Source organism: Pyxicephalus adspersus, chromosome 7 (genome assembly GCF_032062135.1).
Source record: "Pyxicephalus adspersus chromosome 7, UCB_Pads_2.0, whole genome shotgun sequence".
Classification (NCBI taxonomy): Eukaryota; Metazoa; Chordata; class Amphibia; order Anura; family Pyxicephalidae; genus Pyxicephalus; species Pyxicephalus adspersus.
The window spans coordinates 13,417,928-13,443,094 of NC_092864.1; the positions used below are offsets into that span (position 1 = coordinate 13,417,928).

Below are 25,167 nucleotides of genomic sequence, written 5' to 3' on the forward strand. Positions count from 1 at the left end.
ACACGAACACGACGCTGGATGAGCACAGCGGGACCAGGTAAGTAAGGATGGGAAAAAACTCGGGGTTAACCATCGTAGCCATTTTTTTTTTGCCCATACGAAGGTCGGGCTTAACGGCAAGGAGGTTAAAGAGAATCAGTTTACCAATTCAGATCAAAGCAACAAGTCCTGGTGAAGGCCTCTAATGATCTTCTGTTGTAACCTTGGGCAATAATAGGGGTTTTTGGATTTGGGGTGTCATGTGACTCTTTTCTCACTAGAATGTAATGCATGAGACCAATCAGCTAATTGAGAGGTGCAGACATTGTCACATGGGGAGGAGTGAAGGTCAATATGCTTGTATAAGACAGACTGTCCCTTCTGCAATACCTGTTCTTAAAGCGTACCTAAACTCAGAATTTTCAGTTTACATAAAGAGTAGACAACCCTTTTATGTTAAGTAATATTTTTTTTTTAAATGCTACACCCTTTTTTTTTAAAAAAAAAAAGGGTGCAGCACTGTCCTCTAACTCTTGATTGCCTAAGCGATTGAGAATGAATGGGAGTGCAAAGTCTTTCGGGATACCTACGTCAAGCATCCAGGAGGCCCTGGGGTGCTTCTTCTGTGCATACCCAAGAAAGGTGAAAAGAGAAAAATTTGATGATCTCACGCATGCACAGTGAGATCGGCAAGTTTTTTTTCCAAACTACGTCACTCGATTTTGCGCCTGTGTTGGGTGACGTAGGAAGAAGAAGAGGCAAAGATGGCGCTGCCCAGCGTGCCGGCTCGGGGGCAGATGTCGGGATAACGCGGGACCCGATGGAAGACACCTCTGGATGGATCAGACTGCCCTGCAGGATTGAAAGTAAGTGTATTTTTTTTTGTTTTAGGCACTTTTCAGTTTAGTTCCTCTTTAACTGCTTGATCGCTGCCCAACAATCAAACGAGCTGCACATGTGCACCTCAGAGTTAGTTGCCAGGCAAACCCAGCAATACCAGCTTCCATTGTGCATGTTGAGAATAAATGAACTCCCATGGTTATCCATTACCAGCATGGCCAATCGAGATGGCTAAAAATGCATCCAGAAGAAGTAAGATGGTGGTGCCCGCCGAACAAGGAACAGGGATAAGTCAGTGTCACAGATTTAGTTCTGCTGGATAATTGCTGGAAAACAGTCATGCTTGGTAAAAGTCTAGCATGTGTACAGTGGTCCTCCATTCATTAATATGCCCTGGCAGATTGTTGAAGGACCTAGTGGGGTAAACACAATGTACTTTTCTATAAAGGAGAGCTCTGCAGGGTGCTACCGACTTGTCCTTCCCTCTCCTCTCTATAGAACAAAATGCCGCTGTGTGTACAACGCCCTTTCATTCTCCTGTCACTGGAAACAATCAAGAAAGATCATTTCCAGTGACAGAAATTTGATGTCTGCACGGGGCTTTGTGTGACTGTTCTGATGACACTAAGATAGATCATTGTAATTACTTCCTCAGATTCAGTGCTGCATGGGGGATCTGCCTGCTGGATTTACAGGATTAGTCCTAGTGTTGTAAAATAATTATACTCAGCACTGTGCATGTGCAGGAAAAATCACCACAAAATAAAATCATTCAGGGAACAAAGGATTTCATGTAATGGTGAGCTATTCACATTCCAGTCTGCTATACAGAGACTGATACTAGATTAGATTCAGGTACTTACAAGGCTTTTATTTAAAAAATACATTTAGTGATGCGATAAAGTGGAACTAAAGTGGGCGCTTTCTTTCTTAAGGGGTATCGATTGTCCTCTTTGCGATTATTAGACCTTCCTGCCTGTTTGCAGTTAGTTTTAAGTAAACTAACCTCTCCTTGCTCACTGGCATCAACATCCGATCCTCTTCCAGGTTCTGGATTTGTAATCTTGGTTGGCTAGGGGGAAAGGCATAACTCATATTCATGCCCATGGGAGTTCATTCATTCCCTAAAGCTGGGTATGCTGGGATCATACATTGAGTTGCACATGTGCAATTCATCTTTCTTTAAATAAAAGATTGCAAAGAGGGAGGTAGGTGTTAGGGTTTGCTCTCAGTGGTCTGGATTCTTTTATGCATATACCGCAGACGTCTGGGAGAGTGATCAATGATGACACGGCGACAGATATTCACTGATCAATTTCTTAACCTTATTGTTGGTAACAAGCGTTTTTATACATAATAAAGTGGTTGTGTAAGGAGAAAAAATATAGATGACGCACATTGATTATTTGCAATAATTTGCCAGTAACAAGTTAATAATCATTAAAACATGTAATGTTTTTTTTCCATGAAAACCCCTTGCTCATCAATTTCCCACAACTCATGATTCAAAATGTCGGAGTGCCCTGACACATTATTAAAGCACAAACAATCCACATGGCCAGGTACATTTTAAGTGCACAAACAACTAAGATAAGAGTTATTAATTCCAAAGTGTTGTAATCATCAAAAATATATATTGTATAAAGGTATCTGCTGCTACAAGATGGCTGAGCCATGCTTATATATCCTTACACTTCCCTCCCTTTATCCTCTCAATCCCTATGTTAGAATTAGCATTGAAAACTCTTCAGTTAGTCTAGCCTTTCCAGTTTTAAAGATGGCAAACCCTGAGTGTAAGGCAGGGGTGTCAAACTCAGATACACAGAGGGCCAAAATTAAAAACTTAGACCAAGTTGCGGGCCAAACTTGAAATTTATTGAAAAAATTGAAGTTTTTCCTTCTCATTAGATATAAAACACTAAAATAATCATCACTAAAATAATGATAAAAGTATCACCATGTGATTCCTAATTGTTCACAGAAAAGTGTTTCTTGGAAATGATCAAATAAGCAACCGGAGATAAATGGAAAGCAGCAGAAGACATGTTAGGCATGGAGAATATTTGTGCCCACTATTGTCCAAAGCTGTAACCAAAGTATTAAATGATGAATCAGCATATTGTGTGGCAATAGGGTTACTGTGCCGAGGAACAAATTTAGATCAATCAACTGCATATTACTGCATGCTCTTCCCATGTGTTTTTGTTTCTTCTTATTGAGATTATTTGTTTTACTTTACCAGAGGATGCAATGTGAAACCAATAGAATTGCTGCATTAATTTGGTTTCATATTGTATTCTCTGGCACAGTATTAACAATTAATATAGCAATAGCTCTATGATAATACGTGCCAATAAGGATCCTGATAGTTCCTGATTATTGAGCTTACCTTTAAGAAAAAACTCTCAAGGGTCCACGCATAGGCTGCTGTTCAATAGACACGAGTGATGCCGCTACTACAATTCCCAGCATCACTTGTGGCTATAAAATGCGGTGCCAGGCATAGATAGAGAGGCCGTTGGTCTATAGACGAGAGTGATGCCGGGAATTGTAGTATTGGTTTTGTACTTGCGTCTATATTTATGCTGTGCATGCCCAGCTCAGCTTTTTGCCAGATACCTGGAGCAACCAGGAAGGTAGGAGGGAATACTGCAGAGGGGACATCACCTGTCCCTTTCTGCAATAATGACTGATCATGGATTATTAAAAGTGGAACATTCCTAAATATATATGGACTGTTACTTTAAACACTGTTCTTTATGAGGACAGTCCCTTTAAATCATTTGCTGCATAATATAAATCTTCTCCCTGTGACAAATCTGCTCTGATGGTGCCCCAATCACAGCTCATATAGATGCTTTGTGCGGTCAGCATTGTTGCTTTCTGATATGCAAACCATTGTGATAAAATAAACAGCATTGCTAATGAAATGCTACGTTGCTCCTCCAGGGATCATGACATTTTAGACTTTGTTTAATTAAAGTCTTCAACCTGTCCCGTCATGCTCCTCATCACTAAATTATTTTGGAAGGCTTGAATTGTAATTTTGCTGTCCTTTTGTAATAAGTACTACTGAGGGACAGCCTTTGAAAATATTCTCTTGAAGGTACTGGAGCATTTTATTATTTCCATATAAATGATAAAGCATGTGATTTCTCACAGCACAAAATATCATCAAGCTGTCTGACTCTCGGAAAGGGTGCAAGACAGCTTCTCCGAGGGGGAAGAGGTGAGAGCCAAAGTGTAAAAGGGCTGTTTCTAGCAGGAATCGAGGTGAAATGCTTTCTAAGATTGTTTCTTTCTAGGGAAGCCATAATATAAGTTCTGTTGTCCACAAATGAATACAATTGTTGCTTGAATGAATGCTAGGACTTAAATATAAATTTAAATTGTCTGTCTGTTGTTACCATTATTATTATTAAAATTATCCAGTATTTATATTGCGCCGACATATTACGCCCCGCTTTTTCTAAGTCCATAGTCATTTCACTAGCTGTCCCTCAAAGGAGCACACAATCTAATGCCCCTACCATAGTCATATGTTACTATACAGTCTAAGGTAAATTTTAGTGGGAAACCAATTAATCTAACTGCATGTTTTTTGTTTTTGTTTTTTGGAATGTGGGAGGAAACCGGAGTATCCAGAGGAAACCCATGCAAACATGGGAAGAACTGCAAACTCCATGCAGATAGTCTTGGCTGAGATTTGAACCTGGGAGTGCTTAATGATGCAGTTTAATGAACCAGGCACCCAAGATTTGCCTCCTGTGCTTTGTCTATACTGATCTGCCCCATCAGACACAAACTACTTGCAAGTATATCCGCCCTTTGTGACGTGAGGGGCAGATGCACCACTTTGAAATCTGTACAACCCCTCTGGTTTACAGCAGAGCCTTAAATATTGTAGCTGGGCCACAGGGACACCCTCCAGGTGCTAGGTACCTGCCATGGTTGCCTTTAGGATAATACACCTCTGCCTGCAGCTTATGGGGTATTAGTAATGTGTGGTGTAATAGTTCTGCATCAGTACTTGTCACCGCTTTGGGCAAAAGCTGGAGTGGCTGGGGCATCATTTTCTGCTGTTACCTTCCTTTTCCTCAACATAAAAAGTAGTTTTTCAGACTATGCCAACATTACAAAAACAATTCATACTACTACAAAGTATTCAACGCTTCCCTTCAGAGGAATCTCTACGCTCAGTGATTTGGTGCTAATTGCCTGTAAGCTCATTATACATTGCCAATAAACAGGTTGGAGTTTTGTACATTTTGAAAATGGATTATATATAACATAAGCTTTTCATCTGCTTCGCCCAATATAGCATGTTCTGGAATAACACTGCTACCCTTTGGAAATGTAGCATACAAAATAATTACATGCTGTCTTCCCAAGCATATAACATTGGAGCGGTAATATTATGACTGGAGTCCAGGGCATACATTAGCTAATAAGGGAAAATGTAGTGCTTGCGCAGAATGTTTGGCGTGCAGGGTTTCATAAAGTACTAATAGAGCCGCATAGACTTAAAAAAAAATCATGGAAAGAAGAAAAAGTTTGCAAAGTTTCTACAGTCAAAGAAAAGCATGAAGTAATGCTCCTGTTTGAAGAATATTTATTTTCTCTGGTAGTGACCCCCAACCAGTATGTAGGAAAGCCAACTGGCAGTATATATCAATTTACGAGTGGAAGCCAAGGCTTTGTATTGGAAACACCTCTTACTTTAGGCCAATGGATACATTCAGGTTCCATGCAGAATGTGTGGCAAATGGGAACTAATTTAAAAGTGGAGCATGCTATAGAGTCACCATGCTTCAAGCTGCTAGAAGAGTGCTGCTCCCCATGTCACCTATTTACACAGCTGGTAAATTCTGCTGCACAGTTAATGCTACTCAACCATCTAATGGCTCATGAAATCCACAATTGTTTAAATATTGGATGCCTGTAATGTCTAATGACCATGGATGTGCAGCTGAAACTATCTTTGTTTGGCAACATGAATTTGGTGGAGTGTTTCTCAAACTTTTTAACATAGGGGAACCTATTAAACACTTTTCAGGTCTTCAGGGAACTCCTGCTATAATTACTGTATCCACAGCTCACAATACAATTGCTGGCCAGTGGAAAGGCTGCCACCCTTACAGATAGCCAAAAAGATCATTGGTGTCAGTGGTAACTTTTCATTGGTCAGGTAACACCTAGAAAACTTTGGAGGAACCCTGGTTGAGAAACCCTGTGGTGGAGTAGGAAACTGTGGTCAAAGTTTGTCACCATCAGGAACCATTCATCTGTGGGTGTTGAATCTGACAACCTCGTGTTTCAAAACATCACCACCACATGCACAGGATCATACACTTTAACCCAGGCTTTCCCAACATTTTAACCTGGGGGAACCCTTGAGAAAACTTTCTTAAAGCAACCCCTGCTATAATGACTATATCCTTAGCTCAGAGTACATTAGTGTGGTGGTCAGTGGAAAGAATGCCACCCTTACAGATTCTCCCTTCCACCCTCACAGCCAAAAAAATCATTGGTGTCACTTTAACTGATCCGAAAGGTAGAAATTGTACCTGACCTTATTAGAAATGGGACAGGAAGGATGGAAGAATCTCATCAGTTGAGACACTGACTCACAGACAGAAATATACACCTGACATAGCTAGATTCAGTCCAATCACATTGATTCCATCAAGTTTAACCACAAGGAAAATAAACATACTATAAAACCTGCATATTTTAGACAGAAGCCAATACACACAGTTTATCTAGAGGAAGGCAAAAAACATTAAAAAGCATAAAGTTTATTTACACCAACAGGGGGATAACATTCCTTCCTGATTTCCATAAAACAATCAGATATTCCCCAGATTAACAGTCTCTGGAGTCATTCCTTTTAAATTTAAATACTTAGTTATATTCCGTGCACCTAGAAAAGCATCCAGTGTTCTCTTAAAACAATTTATAGAATGTGCTAATACTACTTCCTGAGGGAATCTATTGCATATTTTTACAGGCCTTACAGGGAAGAATTCTTTTCTGCATGCTGACATTAATCTTCTGTTTCTCCAGACACAAAGAGTGCCCCTTGTCCTTTGTAATAACCCTAAACTCTGTATAGGCCAATTAATTTCTTTATACAGGATTATCATATACTCCCAAAAATGTAAATTCTTTCCCACTTGATCCAAAAAATTTACTAGAATTTAGATTTAAAGCAGAATTATACTCCACCATCTTCCTTCTTCTTGATGTTTGGCTAGGCTGAGATGATGTTCATTCAGTCCTGGCACCACTAGTCACAGCTTTGTGAATTTTGATAGATGGGACTGTGATCAGGCAGGTAAGAATACCTATTTCTGAGGGGACATTGGCTGCCTCTTTCTGCAATAAAGTCCTGCCTGATGCCATAATTTGGGGAACTTTAGAGGCAGGGCCAGGTTAAGTCAGAAGAAGCAGCCACATTTTGTTCTATCTATCTTACCTTCCATCCATCTTTCTCTCTCTACACAGTGAATTTTCACACAAATGGTTTGGAGATGCTTAAATTGGGTCCTGCTGGCACTCACAATAGATTCTGTGTTCTTGGACGCCATTTTCAGTGCCTGATGGTTGGTTGTCTCTTCACCCACACTTCCTGAACAAACGCCTTGGCCTGTTAACCACTGGGGGACGAAGGAACAATTTGGGATGGATGTGCTGTGGCAAGTGGTTGTTAAGCAGTTACAGAACTACTTCCATGAAACCTTCCACGTGCGGTAAACCTAAGCATATGTTCTTATTAAATAAGTGGCCCCATTGGTTTTCCTCCAGGGCCCATTTTTTTTTTACTAAAATTTCCACTTTAAGGCTATATATTTCTCTCGTGATGCAGCTTACTTTAACTTCCCCTCTCTCCAATATCACATTGTTGCAGAATTCAGTTATGAGTTGGAAACTATTGCCTCCTTGCCCTTTTCACAAATTCAAGGTGACCCAAAAGGAATTGTTTCTAACCGTCTTTCCCAGTCATCCCCAGTGGATTTTTGCTGCATGAGGTATCAGGTATACTTGTCTATACACATCAGAGGTGTAGTGTTCTCCGGTTGCTTGCTCCGAGCTTCTCAAGCTAATGCACTTGTCCATTTCATTTTGCTCAGCTGTCAGTGCTGCGTTTGTCAGATCAGCCCTCATGTCAATAAACCAGCTACTCCTTTTATCATGAGTACAGTGAGCTCAGCCCCGAACCTTTTTGAATAAATGAAAGAAGAAAGAGAAAAAGTCACATACATAATATTAAGTACCTTTCACTTTTTCATTTTTTTAAATCTTTTTGACAATTGTGACCACACTGGTTGGAGGATGTTGCATATAAAAATGTGTTTTACTGTAATGTGGTTGATGCATATGCTGTAGGTGAAATCGACCTTATTTAAGTCTACCAGAGGATAAATGTGAAGGCTTTCTCCTAAAAAAGTTGCTTGACTGTTTTGCCTTTCTTCTGGTTTTAAAGCAGATTTGAGCCCTGTGATGCTCATGTGTCTCTGTTCCATCATGGGGGACATCTTCTTCCTTCTTTCCCTTCTTGTGATTTTTGGCCATCTTGATTGTCCAGGCCGGGGTGACGTTATGTCTGCATCAGTCCTGGCAATTGCAGGGAAATCTAGGCTGTGCTGGGTATCCTAGCAGTCAATACTGAGCTGCACATGCACAGCTCAACACAATTTCTCCCTGTCACCTGTACCTTTCTGCCCTGCATGATCCCAAAATTGTAAAAGTGGAACTTTAGTTCTTCTTTATTCCCTTTTCGCTCACTTGACTGTAACCCATATGAACCAACTCCTTATCTGCTTGCTTGTGGTGGGACAGTAGGTAAAAGCCATGCAATTTTCAGAAAGAGTATTTTTTTTAATGTATTTTCTTTATTGTAATTGTATTGTTTGCTGTATATTTTTCCTTGCATCTTTTTTACAAATAATTTTTAGCCAAATAAAAATAAATATTGCAGAACAAAATTTTCGTTTGTTGCATAAAGTAAGTAGGGAGTACTCTTGAGTTTGCTGATTACAAGTTTTCTGCTTTACTTCTGCGCAGTAATTGGGTTTTGATTGCAGTAGTGCAGCTAAAAACACACGCATAGCTAAAGGAATCTGGAAAGGGCCACAATTTTTTTAAAAGCCTGTAACAGATGCATGACTGCCTTCAAACTTCATGCAGCGGTTGGAACGACTGTGACTATAGGGGTAGCGGTGACTACGCTATCCTCTGTTATGAGACCGCTTACTCCCGTTCATGGATCAGAGTCTGGCGCTCCCTGGCTTGCTCATATATCTCCAGTGTACAGATGTGTAGGGGGTGTGTACAGTGAATAGGAATATTTAGGCTGAATGATGATCCCTGTAATATTGGCAGCACAGAACATGACTGGCCTCAGTCCCAGTGCCTTTCTTTCTCCATACCCCCTAGTTTAGCATGTAAACCATACACAGGAACAAATCCAGGGCTTTAGTGGGCAACAATGTGCCAAGCATCTGTCAGCTTCTACTGCCACTGTGACAACAAATTTACAAATTACTGAATTGTATTGGCTGCATGTTTGATATGTTTAGCAGGAGTGGATACCAGGTCCTGGAGAATAAAAACTCCCAGCATAGCCTTTTAAAGTGAGCCATTTAAAGTGGAACCCATGATTACTCACCTATCCCCATTCCACTGCAGGGGCATGGCCATCTTCCTTCTTCTTTACTTCCTGAAGACCATCTTCGGTCATCTTCATTGGTCATGTTCGGATGACGTAACTCCAATCAATGCAAAGCTGCTCATTTACAAATCCACAGCCACATACAAATGTTGCTTCCCAAAGCTTATTTTGCCTCTCTCCACTGAACAGCAGCAGTTTGCATCCCGGAGCTGCCCCCCGCACAGTTTTACACTGCAGGTCTAAAGGGCCTCTACTCTGAAATCCTGTCCCTTAGATATCTCGGCTTCCTGTAGAGGGGCATCAAGTCTGCCAGCAGAATTTAGGAGTATTTTAGAAATGAGACAGAACAAAGAGAAAATATATAGCTAATCATTGTTCAGAGGAGAACATACAAATACCTCCAGTACCTGGAGTTTTTTTGTATTTGGCCTGCAGCAACTCTTTTAGCTTATAGCTTCCATAGAGCCGCTTGCAGTCCAGAACATTTAAATTATCTTAAATTCCATCCAGGTGTGATTTCCACCCCCTGCTCCCGTCTCTCCACTTTTGTATTGGTGGGAACATATTTTGTCTTGATACAACAATATCACCTCCCTACCGTTGGCAGATGAGCTATCTATTAAAATACTGGGTTTTCCTACCCGGCGATTATATCTGAACTGTAATTGACTGGCATCTGCTTAACTGGAGCACTTTATGGGCTGATTGATAGGTATAGAGCTGCCATTTCACAGAGACTCTAATGTTTCCCTTGCAGCTTAATCCATAATAATGGCTCTGCTAATAAACAGATCAGCCGCAGAGTTGTTTCATTGGTTTCTGTCTCGCGCTGTGCGTCTCCTGCTGATGGGTGCTGTTCTACCCCTCTGCTGTCTGCTAATATTATTACTCCCATCTCAGTTAATACAGGGTGTCTTACCGACCTCTCATCCGTGACTGACTGTCACATCTGCCTTCCTGATGCCTAAGAGATGGGCCTTCAGTTATCCCTGCAACACTTACAGAAAGCTTATTGCTTTCCTAGAGAGGGGGTGAGAGAGGCCAATGGTCTTGTGGAGTCTGAACTTGTGATCTCATACAAGCTTCCGGTAATGTGTGGTACTATACAGACTCTCCGTAATGGTTATTTGTACAGACAGGCTGTCCTGTTCTATGGAGAGAGGAGGAAGCAGGAAAAGCTGGAGGCGACAGTGCTGAGGACTACAATGGCAGAATTCTGCCCAGAATTTATTTTAGGTTGGGTGGGAAGAAACTGTAGGCGGCTGGCAGCACCTGTATTGTGACTAAACTCTTCATTAGACATACAAAAAACAGCTGGGTGGTTACTGAAAGGAGCCAGGTGGTGCACACAGCTAAAAGGGGCTGGGCAATGGCAATAGCGGTCATTAGTCTAGTGATCACTAGCTGGATAGCTACATTGATACTGGATTAGTCCCCCACGAAGATCACAAATGATTATCTAGCCCAGTGGTCGCCAACCTTTTGGGCATCATGGACCACTGATTTCACAGTTTCTGGACTGCGCATGCGTGGGGAGCCGTGTGCCACTCAGAGAAGAAACTTCCCCCAGCGTGACGACATAATGCCAGAACCCGCTCTGAGCCTGTGATGCATATGGGGGACATGGCTGTTGCGCCCGACCAGCGGGGTCCTTCTCCTGACCTTGCACCAGCCAGAGCCGGGGACCACCAAAAGTTTCTCACGGACCAGCAGTGGTCTGCAGACCACCGGTTAACAACCACTGATCTAGCCATTGTTGGCGCCTGCATGCATGCCAGCTCCACTGAGGGGGACAGAAGAGTTTACTTCTGCTTTAACCTAATAATCATGACTTTAATTTTGTGTTACTTGTTTGAAATGTTACAGAGGAACTTTCCAGAAAAAAATCACTTATCTATACCTATACCTGTTTCGCATCAGATTTTTTATATACTCATATTGCTGGCTTTTACATTTACCCTCAGTCACAATGCCCCACCATGCAGCAAAGGAGGCTAGCCAACTTAGACAAAAACTATATAGACAAAACTCTTGGCTACTTAATTTTGCAGGTTTTATATGAAAGCAGAGAGATTGGAGACGGAGGATAGGGATGCTTTCTAGCTGTGTGTGCAACTAAAGGGTTTCTCTTCCTGACTCTCATATATATCTGCAGCTTTATAGCTGCACTTGCATTGAGTCCAGGTCACAAAAATCCAATAAAGGTCTTTGCTGTTTTGTAGACTTGCAAAATATATTTACATCATTGGCATTACTTGCAATTAGTGACCACATTTCTGAAAATTTTAACCGGAACTGTTGATTGGTGGCTCTTAGAGGTCATACTATGTTGCAGATGTTTTCAGTTAGTTGCCCCCTTTAATGCAGAGTAGACTATTTCCACTTTGTCATGAGCTATCATCCCCATAGACAAAAATATAACACCCAAGAAGTCTTCTTTCATTCTAGAAAAAAATAGCACTGCCAATTAATATATTACTTCCAATAGACTGTTCCTATCAAAGGGATTGTCCTGGGTGTATGCCGTCTCTAAGGTTTATAGTCAGTTTGGCTTTGATAATATGTTTTGTGCCACATGGCTTTTGCTGAATACAGCCTTTCCTTGGATGTGATAAATGAGCCAATATATTGCAAAATGCAGTACACACATCCTTCCCTTTGAACAGCTGTGACCGGGAGGAAAGCAGGACCGAAGCCCAATTCTGAAGCATCTGAGTAATAGCTGCATCTCTCTGGTAGACAATACGTGTTGGTATTAATCGTTTGTAAAACCATTAACAACAAAATTAGAGTTCTTTATAAATTCCATCATTTCTCTGCTGTAACCTCCAATATTACATTCATGGCTCTGGAAGGGGAGAAGCAGATTTAAAAAAAAATGATACAGTATGGGGAGATTGATTTTTCAAAAATACAAAGGGTGTTGAGTCAATTCTGGGAGGGAGGGCAGGGGGGAGCTGAGCTGCTGTTGTGGAGGAGGACAAGGGGAGCTGAGCTACTGTTAGAAGAGGGAGCATGAAAAGCTTTGCCACTAAGCCATTTTTGGGGGGAAGGCAGGGAGAGCTGAGCTACTGGAGGACGCTGGGACGGGGGAGCGGAACTACTGTTAGAGGAGGAGGGCAGGGGAAGCTGAGTGGCTGTTGAGCTACTGTTGAGGAAGGAGGGTTGGAAGAGATGAGCTGTTAGGCTGCTTTTAGGGGAGGAGGGGAATGGTAACTGAGCTATGGGTGGGGAAGGAAGGCTGGGGGAATTGAGCTACTTTTGAGGGAGGAGGATAGGAGGAGCTGAGCTACTGTTAGGGAAGCAGCGCAGGGTGGAGCTAAGTTGCTGTTGAGGAAGAGGGCAGGGGTAGCTGAGCTGCTGAGCTACTGTTGGGGGGGAGAGTAGGGGGGTCTGAGGTGTTGAACTATAGTTGGGGGACTGAATAGCAGAATTACTGTTAGAGGGGGAGGGCAGAGGGAGCTGAGCTACTGTAGGGGGAGCTAAGATGCTGAACTGCTGAGTGAATACTTTGGTGGAGAGCAGGGGGTATCTGTACTACTCAACTACTATTGGTGGATGATGACAAGGTGAACTGAGCTACTGTTAAATGAAGTGGCATGGGCAGCTAAACTACTAAGTCACTGTTGGGAAAGGAGGGCAGGAGGAGCTGAGCTGTTGAGTCAGTGCTCTGAGGGGTAAATAGAATGAATTAAGACTAGCCACTGCTGTCAGAGGAAGCAGGGTAGGACAGGATGCTGAGCCTTAGATGAGCGGGGGAGCACAACTTCTTTGCTAGTTGTAGGAAGGGAAAGCAGGGTGAGCTGAGCTGCTGCTGGAACTAATTCAGTGGCAATGATGCTTCTGCTGTGTAAATAGTTCAACACACCCTGCTGCCACAGAGGTCATTGAGGGCTTGTTCTTTTAGCTTAAGTTTGTAAATATGTAAAATACTTAAATGTCTACAGTCTGGTCAAAGAATCATGATGCATGATATCACTACATTCTAGGAATTTGATAAGCCTAAAATGAACAAAATGTTTAAGCACTCTGTGAGTGCCAGGTACACTTTAATGTGCTAAAAGTTGTTTATTTGTTTGTAAGAAATCAGTTCAGTAACTGCCTGGGAATGATAGACTTGCCAGCTAAGGTCACATTTAACGAGGTGCATAATAAAGTTAATTGGAAAATTAGCAATTCAACTTGCTGAAGATCCAGGCTTACTTGGGAATCAGCTTAATTGGCTCTTAGGCTTGTATATTGTGTTTATTCTCAGGTTGCTTGTAATGGGCCAACCCCAGCAATTACACTTCATATACCGTGTAAATATTGCTTTGAAATAAGTAGACGTAATCAATTAGCCACTGTACTTGGTTTCGTCTGGCCCGGATTGGAAGGCAAGCAGCAATTCGGTCTTGCAGAATTTGTCTGTTGGTTGGTTAGATTGGCTTTAGGGACAGCCAGAGGTGAGCCAAGCATGGCCCTGCCAGTAGGAATGATGAGACGGATTGCGGTTGTAGCAGTCATGATGGCTCGGCAGCAGTAAACATGTACAATATATTTAGTGATATGACTTGGGATAAAAGTCACACCTACATTTGGGCCCTGGCACAGCTGATCTCGGTTCTAGCTAGACAAGCAGATGTGAGGGTATACAGGTAAAGTATAATGGAGTACAGGTATGCGCTTTACAATAGTTCCTCCTACAGACCTTCATGTCACTACATGGCACACATGGTGTGGAGGTTTGCAGGAGGAACCGCTTAACCCTGCAGGGGACTTTAGTGTAGTATTACTCTTCAACAGAGCCACACTTGGTGTCAGGAGAAGCAGGATAGGTAAATTCCTTCTGTTTTTCCACAGGGATTATTTTGCCAGAATTGAATTTCTTGAACTTTAAAGGCTTTATAGGAAATGTTTCCTTTTGTTAAAGCAATTCATTTACCAGGTTATACCTCCCCAAATGTCCATGGTTGCCCCAAACCAAATCTGGTTACCATTTTTTCCACATCTGGGTCCACATGGGGCCTTTTTTTATTATTAATATTACTACACAATATTTTTATAGCGCCAACATATTACACAGCTCTGTACAAAGTCTATAGTCATGTCACTAGCTGTCCCTTAAAGAAGCTCACAATCTAATGTCCCTACCATAGTCTTATGTCATTACCACAGTCTAAGGTCAATATGGGGGGAAGCCAATTAACCTATCTGCATGTTTTTGGATGATATATGTCTCTCTTCGGTGTACCCCATAGAAAAGGAGGAAAGGTGGCACACTATAAGCCATACAATGTGATGCAAAATACCCACAAACATGTAGATTTCTGCATTTTTATAACCTATTAATTGCCACCTCTAAATGGTGAAGACAATAAATTCAGTTATTATTCTCTCAAAGTGATGGAACTACCCTTATTTGTACGTTTTCCATTTCTGGAAATTTTTGTGAACTAGTGGCAAAAACAAATTGCTCAAGATAAAATGAGAATCAAGATGAGGTCTTACTCATGCTTTGGATAGGTACAATTATATGTCTCTCTAGAGCAGCCTTTCTCAACTTTTTTAACATGAGGGAACCCTTGAAATAACTTTCAGCTCACAATACATTAGTGTGGTGGTCAGTAGGAAGAATGTCACTCTTACAGATGGTCAAATAGATAATTGGTGTCAGTGGTAGCTGAGAAGGTAGACACAAATTGCTCATTGATTAAGGAACCCCTAGCAACCTCTGCAGGAACCCTGGTTGAGAAGCACTGGTCTAACGTCTAGGCCTGTTTTAAATATAGAATGAATCTTTTTCCATATAGAAGTTGCAGATTGGCATTGCAATAAAGCTGATCCCCAGACAGATCCAAAATACTTAGGTTAATACAACTCTATATTCATTAATACGTTCTCTAATATTCATTTGTAAAGACAAACAATCCAAGTGCCTGAATTTCACTTGGCTTCATCCAGTAAGCGGAACTCATACTGGAGAAGGTAAAAGCAGCACAAGAAGCAAATCAGTTATGCTGCAATGTAATGGACATGCGTATAGAAGGAGAAAGCAGACTGATGCAGATATGAATATAGCACTCTGTTTCTTCCCCTTTCACTTCCAGGTCACAGACTAGGGGTGATGTGAAGCCATGTAAATGTCACCAAAAAATGAGTTCTTCATAGGTAAATTCCATTGGATGGGGAAGCAGATTTTACTAGAAAAGAATACAGTATGGGGGGAGTGATAGTATTTTAGGAACTCCTGCTGTCTGTTTACATTTACGAATGAAAGGCATGAAGGCTGTTGAGTAAATTTTGGTAGGGAGAGGGGATCTGAGCTTCTGAGCTACTCTCGGGGGAGGAAGACAAGGGGAGGTGAGCTTCTGTTAGGGGAGTGGGCATGGGGAGCAGAGCTACGGTTCGATATGGGGCATGGGGAGCTATGCTATTAAGCAACTATTAGGGAAGGCAGGCAGAAGGAAATGAGCTTCTGAGATACTGTTTGGGGGGAGGAGGCAGGGAGAGCTGAGCTACTAAGCCTAAGTTAGGGGAGGAGGACAAGGGAGCTGAGCTTCTGAGATACTGTTGGGGGGGGGGGTTAGAGAGTGTTGAGCTACTAAGCCACTGTTGGGGGAGGAGACGGGAAGCTGAGCTACTAAGCCACTGTTGGGTGATGGACGGGGAGGCTGAACCACTGTTAGGGGTGGGGGCATTGGGAGCTAAGCTACGTTAGGTATGGGGCATGGGGAGCTATGCTATTAAGACACTATTAGGGAAGGAAGGCAGAAGGAAATGAGCTTCTGAGATACTTCTTGAGAGGAGGCATGGAGAGCTGAGTTACTAAGCCAATGCTAATGGAGGAGGACAGGAAGCTGACCTTCGGAGATACTGTTGGGAGGAGGGATGGCAGAGAGTGCTGAGCTACCAAGCCACTGTTGGGGGAGGAGGACAGGGGAGCTGAGCTACTTTTAGGGGGGGAGGGCTAGGGGAGCTGAGCTACTAAGCCACTGTTGGGTGGCGGACGGGGAAGCTGAACCACTGTTAGGGCCGGAGGACATGGGAAGCTGAACCACTGTTAGGGCAGGAGGACATGGGAAGCTGAACCACTGTTAGGGCAGGAGGACATGGGAAGCTTAGCTACTGTTAGGGGAGGAGGGCAGATCCTCAAATCCACCAGCTGGTAAAATAGCTCACCTTATGTTTTTTTTTTCCTATGCACTTAGCCATTTGCCTGGAGTTCAGCATTAAATTATTAGCAAAGTAGTTCTCAATAAACCCGGGTATTCAGGACAACCTGTGTGTTAGAGGCAACTTTCAAGGATTTCTATTACTGTATTACTGTGTCATCTGCAAACACAGAAACAGTACTGTTAATCCCTAATTATTCATTTCATTTATAAGCAAGTGTGAATCATTCATCATGTTTTTTCAATGCAGTCTGTAAATTGAATTTTCTAAACAAACACTCTTCATTTACATATTAGATGCTGGGTTTGGAATCCTCTTTAATTATTATGGCTGTGCTGGCTTATCAATGATAGATGTTTTTCCTCCTGGTTTTACTTGTTTTATGTGATCTGACACTTTTGGTTGGGTGCCTGGAGTCACCTTTAGGGACTCATTTATAACAAAAAGCAGATATCCTCATACATTATTAATAATATATATATATATATATATATATTTAAGGATGGGAGGACCCTTCCCAGAAGAGCCTACAATATAGGAGGTGGGGGAAGTATCGCACAATAGACATGATTTATTAAAGCTCTCCAATGCTGTAGAGGATACACTTTCATCAGAGAAGTTGGGTGATCCAGCAAACTTGGAATGGATCTGGTCCAGGTTTCAAAAAATTTGCAAATGACTTTGAAGAAATCCATTCCAGGTTTGCTGGATCACCCAACTTCTCTGATGAAAGTGTATCCTCTACAGCCTTGGAGAGCTTTATTAAATCAGGCCCAATAAATTTATATACTTTGTTACATACACTTCAACCCATCCTATTAATAAACAATCCATGGAAGTCAGAGAGAGTCCTGTGATTGGAGGTGAGAAATTTTGAAAGGTCACATGACCTTAATATGGCTTTCCCTTGTCTTTCCCTTCCTTCACTTTTTTGGAAGATATATCTGGAACTGAATTAAGTTATATCATGGAATCATAAAGCTTATATTGGAAAACTGGATTTGCATGTTGGTTTTGGAAAGAAAAGGACCAGGGAAGGCAAAATTTCAGCATATCAGACGTCAAATTTAAGCCATCGGGTTTTCATCTACTTTGTTAAGTTAACCCATCAAAGTAATGCGGCAGCGTGCATGCGGCGGCGTACCTTGTCGTTATCTACCTCCTATGAAAGATGTATAAATAAATATCGGTAATTTCCATTTCAACGCCTATACATCATGGTTTGGAGTGCAGTATAAGTAAACGTCTGAACGTTATGTAAACGAGAAGATAATAAACCATAATATAAGTGGCAAGAATAATATTTCTGCAGTAATTGAAATGCATGTACATGTTGCTCCAGCACACAGTGTTCTGACAAGCTCACAGCTATTATGTTTTCCTCTTGTGTTTCAGAACAAAGTACTGAACGTGGATGGCGTAAAAGTCAAGCTGCAGGTAAACATAATATATTTTGTTCACACGGTTATGTTCGCTTTTCTGTGTCTGCAGAACATTTTGGCATAGCACGAAGAAAGTAACAACAATGATTACAGAACAATAAAATCTTTGAGAAGTCTGTATATAAAATTGACCTTAGACTACATTATTGACATATGACTATAGTAGGGACATTAGATTGTGAGCTCCTTTGAGGGACAGTTAGTGACACGACTATGGACTTGTACAGCGCTGCGTAATATGAAGCCGCTATATAAATACTGTGTACTAATAATAATATATAAAAATGTTGAGAGCAAGATGATAATGACCCGCCCCCCTTCTTCCTAGTCCAAGTGTTATTCTACCAATATTACCCCAATTAGCCTATTAGCCGGGGTGTCAATAAAAGGATCAGGTGCCATGTCCACCCATTTCATGCTAAGACACAAATTGTGCAGGAATTTTAAGGCCAGGGATAGGTAACTGAAATTAACATAAGGTGTGGGTGGCCATGTGGTCCCTAACTAATCCTTAAGTCCTATACAAACCGTAAACAAAGTGCCGTTCTGTTCTATGGAGAGAGAAGGAGAAAGGATTAAAGATTGGCACCCGGCTCTGCTCTCCTTCATAGGAATGACCAACACTCTTTTCTGATTGTTGATTCATCAATCCACCAGGACCAACTGATAAACAACATTGGGGGACTAATGTATATATGTCAGATTGTCACCCAAGATGAGCCCAACCAGTTGTCTTTGGTGGCAATCATCTGACTTGTATACATATCTGAAGCCTACATTGGCTATACAGTAATCTGGCCCTGGTTGCAAAGAGGCAATCAGTTTACAGGCCCTATACTAAAATACTCAAGCCTGTTGTGATGATATTTTTTTGATATAGAGATCAATTAAGGCCAAATGGGGCCAGAGGAAAAGTCTTGGCTTTGCCCAACCCCCACCACTCCCCCACTTCATTGATCAACCTTGATAAGCATTGCAATAGGCACAGAAAAGATCACCCATTTGCTATGCCTGTCTTAATGTTGTCCCCACACTTATCATTCGCCCATAGGAGCACCCCTGCTTTATTGAAGCCCCCCTGGACATCCACTCAACCCTCAGTTCCTGCCTATGTTGCCTTGTGTATAAACTAGCCCCAAATCTGGTGGATTGTTACTGCTATTTGGGTGCTTTTTAATGAAACCCCCATACAAATTACAAATGAAGTGAATAACTAAATCACGCATTGCCCCTCTTCCTGGTTCTTGGTATGATATGATATGATATGGTATGATATGGTATGTTGATATATATATATAGGATCTTTTTTCAACATATGATACATGAAAAGGGATTCCCAGAGCTTTATGGGTTGGCTCAAAAGACAACACAACCAAAGTTAAATGTTTCTTGGATTTGGATTTACTTGCTTTTTAGAGTTTGATTTTGACTGAAGCCTCAAAATGACCTGTCTGATAAGGGAGAAGTCACTACTGTAAGATCTCATTCTGATTATGTGAACTAGCTAAATATGAATAGTTATATCTACAGATTGGATAGAGAATTGTTTCTATATTTGTATACATTCCATTTAAAGTAATCTTCCTAATAGTGTAATATATTGGGATGCTATTCCTGATTTGCCATATTTTTCTTAGTACTTCCCTTACGTACAAGGATCATTCTTCAGAAAGTGATAAAAAGGACCCACACGATTCCACAGCAACCAGTCCGATATCCGCTTTTATTTTGTTTTGTAATATAATTTATTATTTGTTATTATGTTTTATGAATAAACCACAAATCACTGATGTTTTGCTCCTCACTTATTCCTCTTCAGATCTGGGACACGGCAGGGCAGGAGAGATTCCGCAGTGTTACACATGCGTATTACAGAGATGCACATGGTAAGTACCTGTGTGATTGGAATCTGTATTTTCCCATTTTAAAACTTCGGTGTACCAGCACACAGGAGAAGTGTCCGTTGTGACCTTTTAGATGTTTGCTTTGTCAAGCTGAGACATGCTGTAAAGTCCAGATTTTTCTTTCCTATAGAAGAAACAGTGGCGTAGCTTGGAAGTGCCATTTATTCTTTGTAAGTGACAGGTACAATTTATCGACCCTCTTCCAGGTAATTGAAAATGGAAGAAAAGAATGATCAAAAATAGAGAAGAAAGAAAAAGGAGAGGCTTTTATGAGGCACTCATACACTTTCTAATATAAAACATAAGTTATTTATTAAATTGTGAATATTAAAAATGTATTAAATTAAAACAGTATTCGAATAATGTATGTAAATCATGTCATAACACTTATAGTACCATACACCTTTTTTTACATCTAAAAAGCAGAAAAGTAGTCTCCCTTCCCGACACGTTTCACCGGAAAGGGGTTCCTCAGGGGAGTATGAGGGACCCCAAAGCAACACTAGAGGAAAGAACAACAAAAAACTATATTTGCAAAGAAACCAAAAAATACAATGTATTATCAAACTAAAGTCAGCACTAAAAAGAAATGGCTTCCAAAGTCATTATATTTTCTTGAATTTGTCACTTACAATTGATGGTAAGTGTCAGTAGTATTCAAATTCATTAAAAAGAAGAAAAAGACTGGGCAACCCCCCCGCTCAGTCATTCTCTATAGAGATATCACTACCTTAAAAATCTTCTGCATCCAACACCAGGTAGATCGGACATTAGGTTCCCCTCTGAGTACTGTAGTTCCTTCCACCAGCCCCTATGTCACTCCATAGTTTTGTAATATACAGGTCAGTGGAATGAACCACACAGCTCGGAAGGTATCCAAGCACCTGATACTGATGGAAATGTTGGCTTTAGAGGATACAGCTGTATACTTTGAATGGAGGCACAGCATTTTTTTATCATGCAGCATCTAAAAAATATTCTCCTAGGTGACTGGTTCTCTTTAAGACTGACATATCTGCAGAGAAGGAATCCATTTTTAATTTAGTAAAGGTTCAGACAGGGAAGTAAATTAGATTAGCAGATCAGACCTAACACTTGTATGAAATGTAATCTTCTTGTTTTTGTCTCGCCAGCACTTCTGCTCCTGTATGATGTTACTAACAAGACCTCGTTTGACAACATCCAGGTGAGACGGTTTGTCTTTACAGAGCCAAAGCATGCAAAATGCCTCATATATATATATATATATATATATATATATATATATATAAGTGTATTTGAAAGTGAATCTGATCAACTTACATTTCCTGTTACATATATAATAGAAAATAATATAATATACCATCAGCACAAGGAGCCTAACATTTCATGTGATGACAGCAGAGTGACAGAGAGATAAGCTTATCACTCTTCTGCTTTTCCAGCACTGCCCAGTCACAGGATAAGGACTGGCCCATGACTGTTATAGGAGAAAGTGGGTTAAATGGTGCTGATCCTCATTCCACCCTAAAGACTGAGGACATCTAGTGCAGAATAAGAAAAACTGCATATGACAGCTGCAGATTGAAAGTGAATATTGCAGCAAAAGTGGCTTTTTATTTTTTCATTTTCCAGGCTATTGGTATTTATTTATTTTGGGCTTTATGTCCTGCACATAACATCAATTCATCTGTGAACCTAACTATTCGTATTAGCTGTTTATTTCAGTCTGTTTTAAAGCTTGTCTTGCAGGCCCCTTTTCCATTTTCATATTCTATTGACTATACACCTGGTGACCAGTCACCTCACCTACAATTAGTGGCTCTAAGTAATCTTTCTATTGCATGTCGTGCTGATGTGGTGGCATTGGCACTTCTTGCAAGGTGGAAGATCTCCGCTTTGGATGCTGTGGTTTCTTGTCATTCTTCTCACTGCCTTTTTTCACCCCACTGTGCCCCATCTCAGATGCTTCAGCCATGTTAGGCAACTTCTCTGCACCAATGTCACCACTCACACATATGTCCATACAAATGCCCAGAGGAATGCCACTGATTCCCTGAACTTCGTCATGAGCCAATATGGTCTACTGTATAGCACAACGCTGCCAATTCAACACCAGGACCTTGCTGACAGGAGGAGTACCTGGTTAAGGATCTCAGTAATGTGGTTTTAGCCCTATCAGTGTCCAATATACAGATTATTGAGTGATTAATGGGTTTGTGATTAACCTATATTGTTTAAATCAGTGTTTCTCAACCAGGGTCCTCCAGAGGTTTCTAGGGGTTCCTTGAACAATTTGTGACTCTCAGATCAGTTTAAATGACACCAATGATCTTTTTGGCTATCTGTATGGATGTTACTCTTCCCAATGGCCAGCAATGTAAGAGACATTCTTCCCACTGACCACCACACTAATATACTGTGAGATGTGGATATAGTAATTATAGAAGGGGTTCCATGAAAACCTGGAAGTTTTTTTTCAAGTTACAATGTTCAAGAAAGTCTGCGCCAACTGCAGCTGAGAAAAGAAACCCACAGACCTGGCTATACTGTTATGGATGGGTGTCTGAACATAATCATTCACCATACATGATACCTCACTCATGCTGTATGTACTGAGTAGTATACTTTTTACGTAAAGAAATGTATTATATCTTTGCAGTAAATTGTTGCCCATAGGATACAAGGATAAGAAGTGGCCCATCTGGCCTTTTAGCAATGTTCTTGTAAGTGCCAACCAAAACTCACCATCTGTACACCAATCCTTCACAATTTTACTTTATTCTTGCAGATAATAATATGAAGATGACAGGCCGGATTTAGTTTCTGCGAATTGCGTCCCCATGATCTAAACAGTAACCTTTAAGATTGAGTTTTTTTCTGTTTTTCCTGTCTCTGGGCAGAGAGCTGTGCCGGTTGAGATTTGTGATAGTCAGAATAATAGTCTTTATTTAAAGATTTTAATTACTTGGATGTGCAGCTGACAGCAGCCTGCTCTGCCTTAGGGTATTTCAGGAGAAGCACACAAATGTTTCCCCAAAAAATATAATGACAAGATAAAAATAAGTGGCTTATAAAGGCAATTTTTTTTTGGCGCTTGTTGCAGCAGAGATGATACCATAAATCCCCGGTACTTAGTTTGCTGGTAATTGGGGAATTTCTATTTTAGAGTCCCTCAGTCTCCTTCCATGCGAATTAAGTTTTATATCTTTGTACTGTTTGCAGAAGTGTCTTTATGGTCTCATACAGAGAGGAGGAAAAACGCTGGCCTTGAGCGGCAGATTGTCAGGGAATTAAATTGGGCTAGGTGAAGTGCGGGATTCAAGCGTGAACTTTTCAGCTGATGGTTTTCAGATGACGTCTGCGGTCTCGCCGTTCTCTGCGTTATCCTCCAGATGGATGTCTCCTCGAAGAATTAGTGTTGTGTTCTCTTTACTTCAAGATTGGAGTGTCCCTGGGAATACTCACTTTTGTCGATGGTCAAACCATTGTCGAGTGAAAAGCATTGTGGGAGAGATTTATAAAACTCACATAGGCCAAAGGAAAGACATTATATGTGCAGACAGCAGGCTGTAAAATAGAGCTGAACCCAACATTTAAAATCTCATACAAAACTTAACTTGTCTATGCAATCACAAACCTGTTTAGTCTTTTTAAATCTTGAATCCTGGCTGTAAGCAGAGGTGAATTACAAGACACGCTGAACTAGGTAACCTTAATTTAATGCAAGTTAAACAATTTATTTATCTATCATCAGCCTGGCATTTAGCTTTTAACCCAGAGTGTGACTACACACAATTTATGTAATTTTAAGCCCCGGCAGCAGTACCTGAATCAAGATTGGTATCAGCTTTTTGCAGGGATGGGGCTAGGAGGAGGAGAAGCAGCACAAGGAGCCTAGAATTGTTCTTTAGTCCAAAGCACATGGTGATGGAGAACTGATAATAATGTGCTGCTTCTGCTTTCACTGTTTAGTCACAAAATGGAGGGGAGAAGATCTGGTCTGCCCTGCTCAGCTCCAAATCCTAGAGGTGGATGGACAAAAATACAAATCCTTTGCCACATAAAACAGCATCTTGTATGTATTTCATTTGTGTATTTTCTGATGTTCATCTTTAAATATTTTTTGTTTGAAATTCATTCTGAAATGGCATCTGCAGAAGTTTTAGCAAAGCCACACATCACAAGGCACTCTGTGTGCATTGGGGTGCACTGTGCTGCAGGTGCATTCACAGCTACTGTATGGGTGCATTCAGTTGTCCTTTGAAATAAATGATTCTTCAATGCATAAAGTACTTTTACTGCTATATATAAGGTCGTTATGGGCCCTAATAGATGACGGAGTACAGGTAAACCCCAATATCACCTTTATGGCTGGAAAAACAAGAGCTGCCTTTCCTTACCTTGCTTTTTTTATTTCCAAAATTACATTAAGTATTACAGGTCCTTTTATTTACAAAATAGTATTTTTCAACGCTTCTTGTTGAAAACCTTAATTGACCTTTATGATATTGTCAATTAAGGAGATAAGTAGTCCCGGACCACTTCTGGACCCTCTGCTCAGTGATTTCTGCCTTCAGTGCTGGGAGAGCGATAATGACACCAGCCTAGCATGTAGGTAAATCACTCTCACTCTCTCTTTATTGTTTGCACACAGTTTATATACCAGTTCAAAGGCATGATCGCGTTACTATAGACAACTAGCAGACATGACAAATGTAATTGTGGTTTTCTTAGAACAAAATATTCATGTCAAGGGAACAGATAAATGGGCGAAGGGAGGAAGGGGGGAGTTTCAAGGTAAAAAGGGGGGGAAGCAGACATTAGTTTACTGATAAGAAGGGTACAACTAGTTTCAACATAACTCAATCATCTACAAAACATAGCAAAAGCACAAAAATAATTTACCTTCAAGCCTCAGCAAAATTCCACTCTCTACAGTTCTTTACAGCCAGCCTGTATCCTACTGGTTATTTCTCAGTTTCATTGCCACCATTTTTAATCTCCTTTTAAAACACATGCAGGAATTCCTTTTATATGATTTAATCTGCCATTTCAGATTTCAGAGGTGGTGGAAATGCAAGGATGCCAATGCTGACAGCTCCTACTGAAAATGTCTGACTGTCATAGATCAAGTGGCTTTAATATGTATGTTGGCATTAACTAGGAACAAGTGTGCATTTCAGAAGTTTCT

The 25,167-nt window shown here is 40.9% G+C and overlaps 1 protein-coding gene and 1 long non-coding RNA gene across 2 annotated transcripts in view; one reads left to right on the forward strand and one right to left on the reverse strand.

Annotated features, from left to right (window-relative positions):
* The window catches only part of RAB26 (RAB26, member RAS oncogene family), a 176,915-nt gene that overhangs the window by 120,752 nt on the left and 30,996 nt on the right, over positions 1–25,167 (forward strand). The window contains exons 3-5 of the mRNA XM_072417504.1: positions 18,044–18,085; positions 19,910–19,976; positions 21,128–21,180. Coding sequence (XP_072273605.1) covers positions 18,044–18,085; positions 19,910–19,976; positions 21,128–21,180 — 162 coding nt within the window. The remainder of the gene's footprint in view (positions 1–18,043; positions 18,086–19,909; positions 19,977–21,127; positions 21,181–25,167) is intronic.
* Positions 6,602–10,359, reverse strand: LOC140334501 (uncharacterized). The gene is made up of 2 exons (XR_011921569.1): positions 9,491–10,359; positions 6,602–8,040 (listed from the first exon to the last, which is right to left on the reverse strand). It is a non-coding gene; the product is annotated as an uncharacterized lncRNA (long non-coding RNA).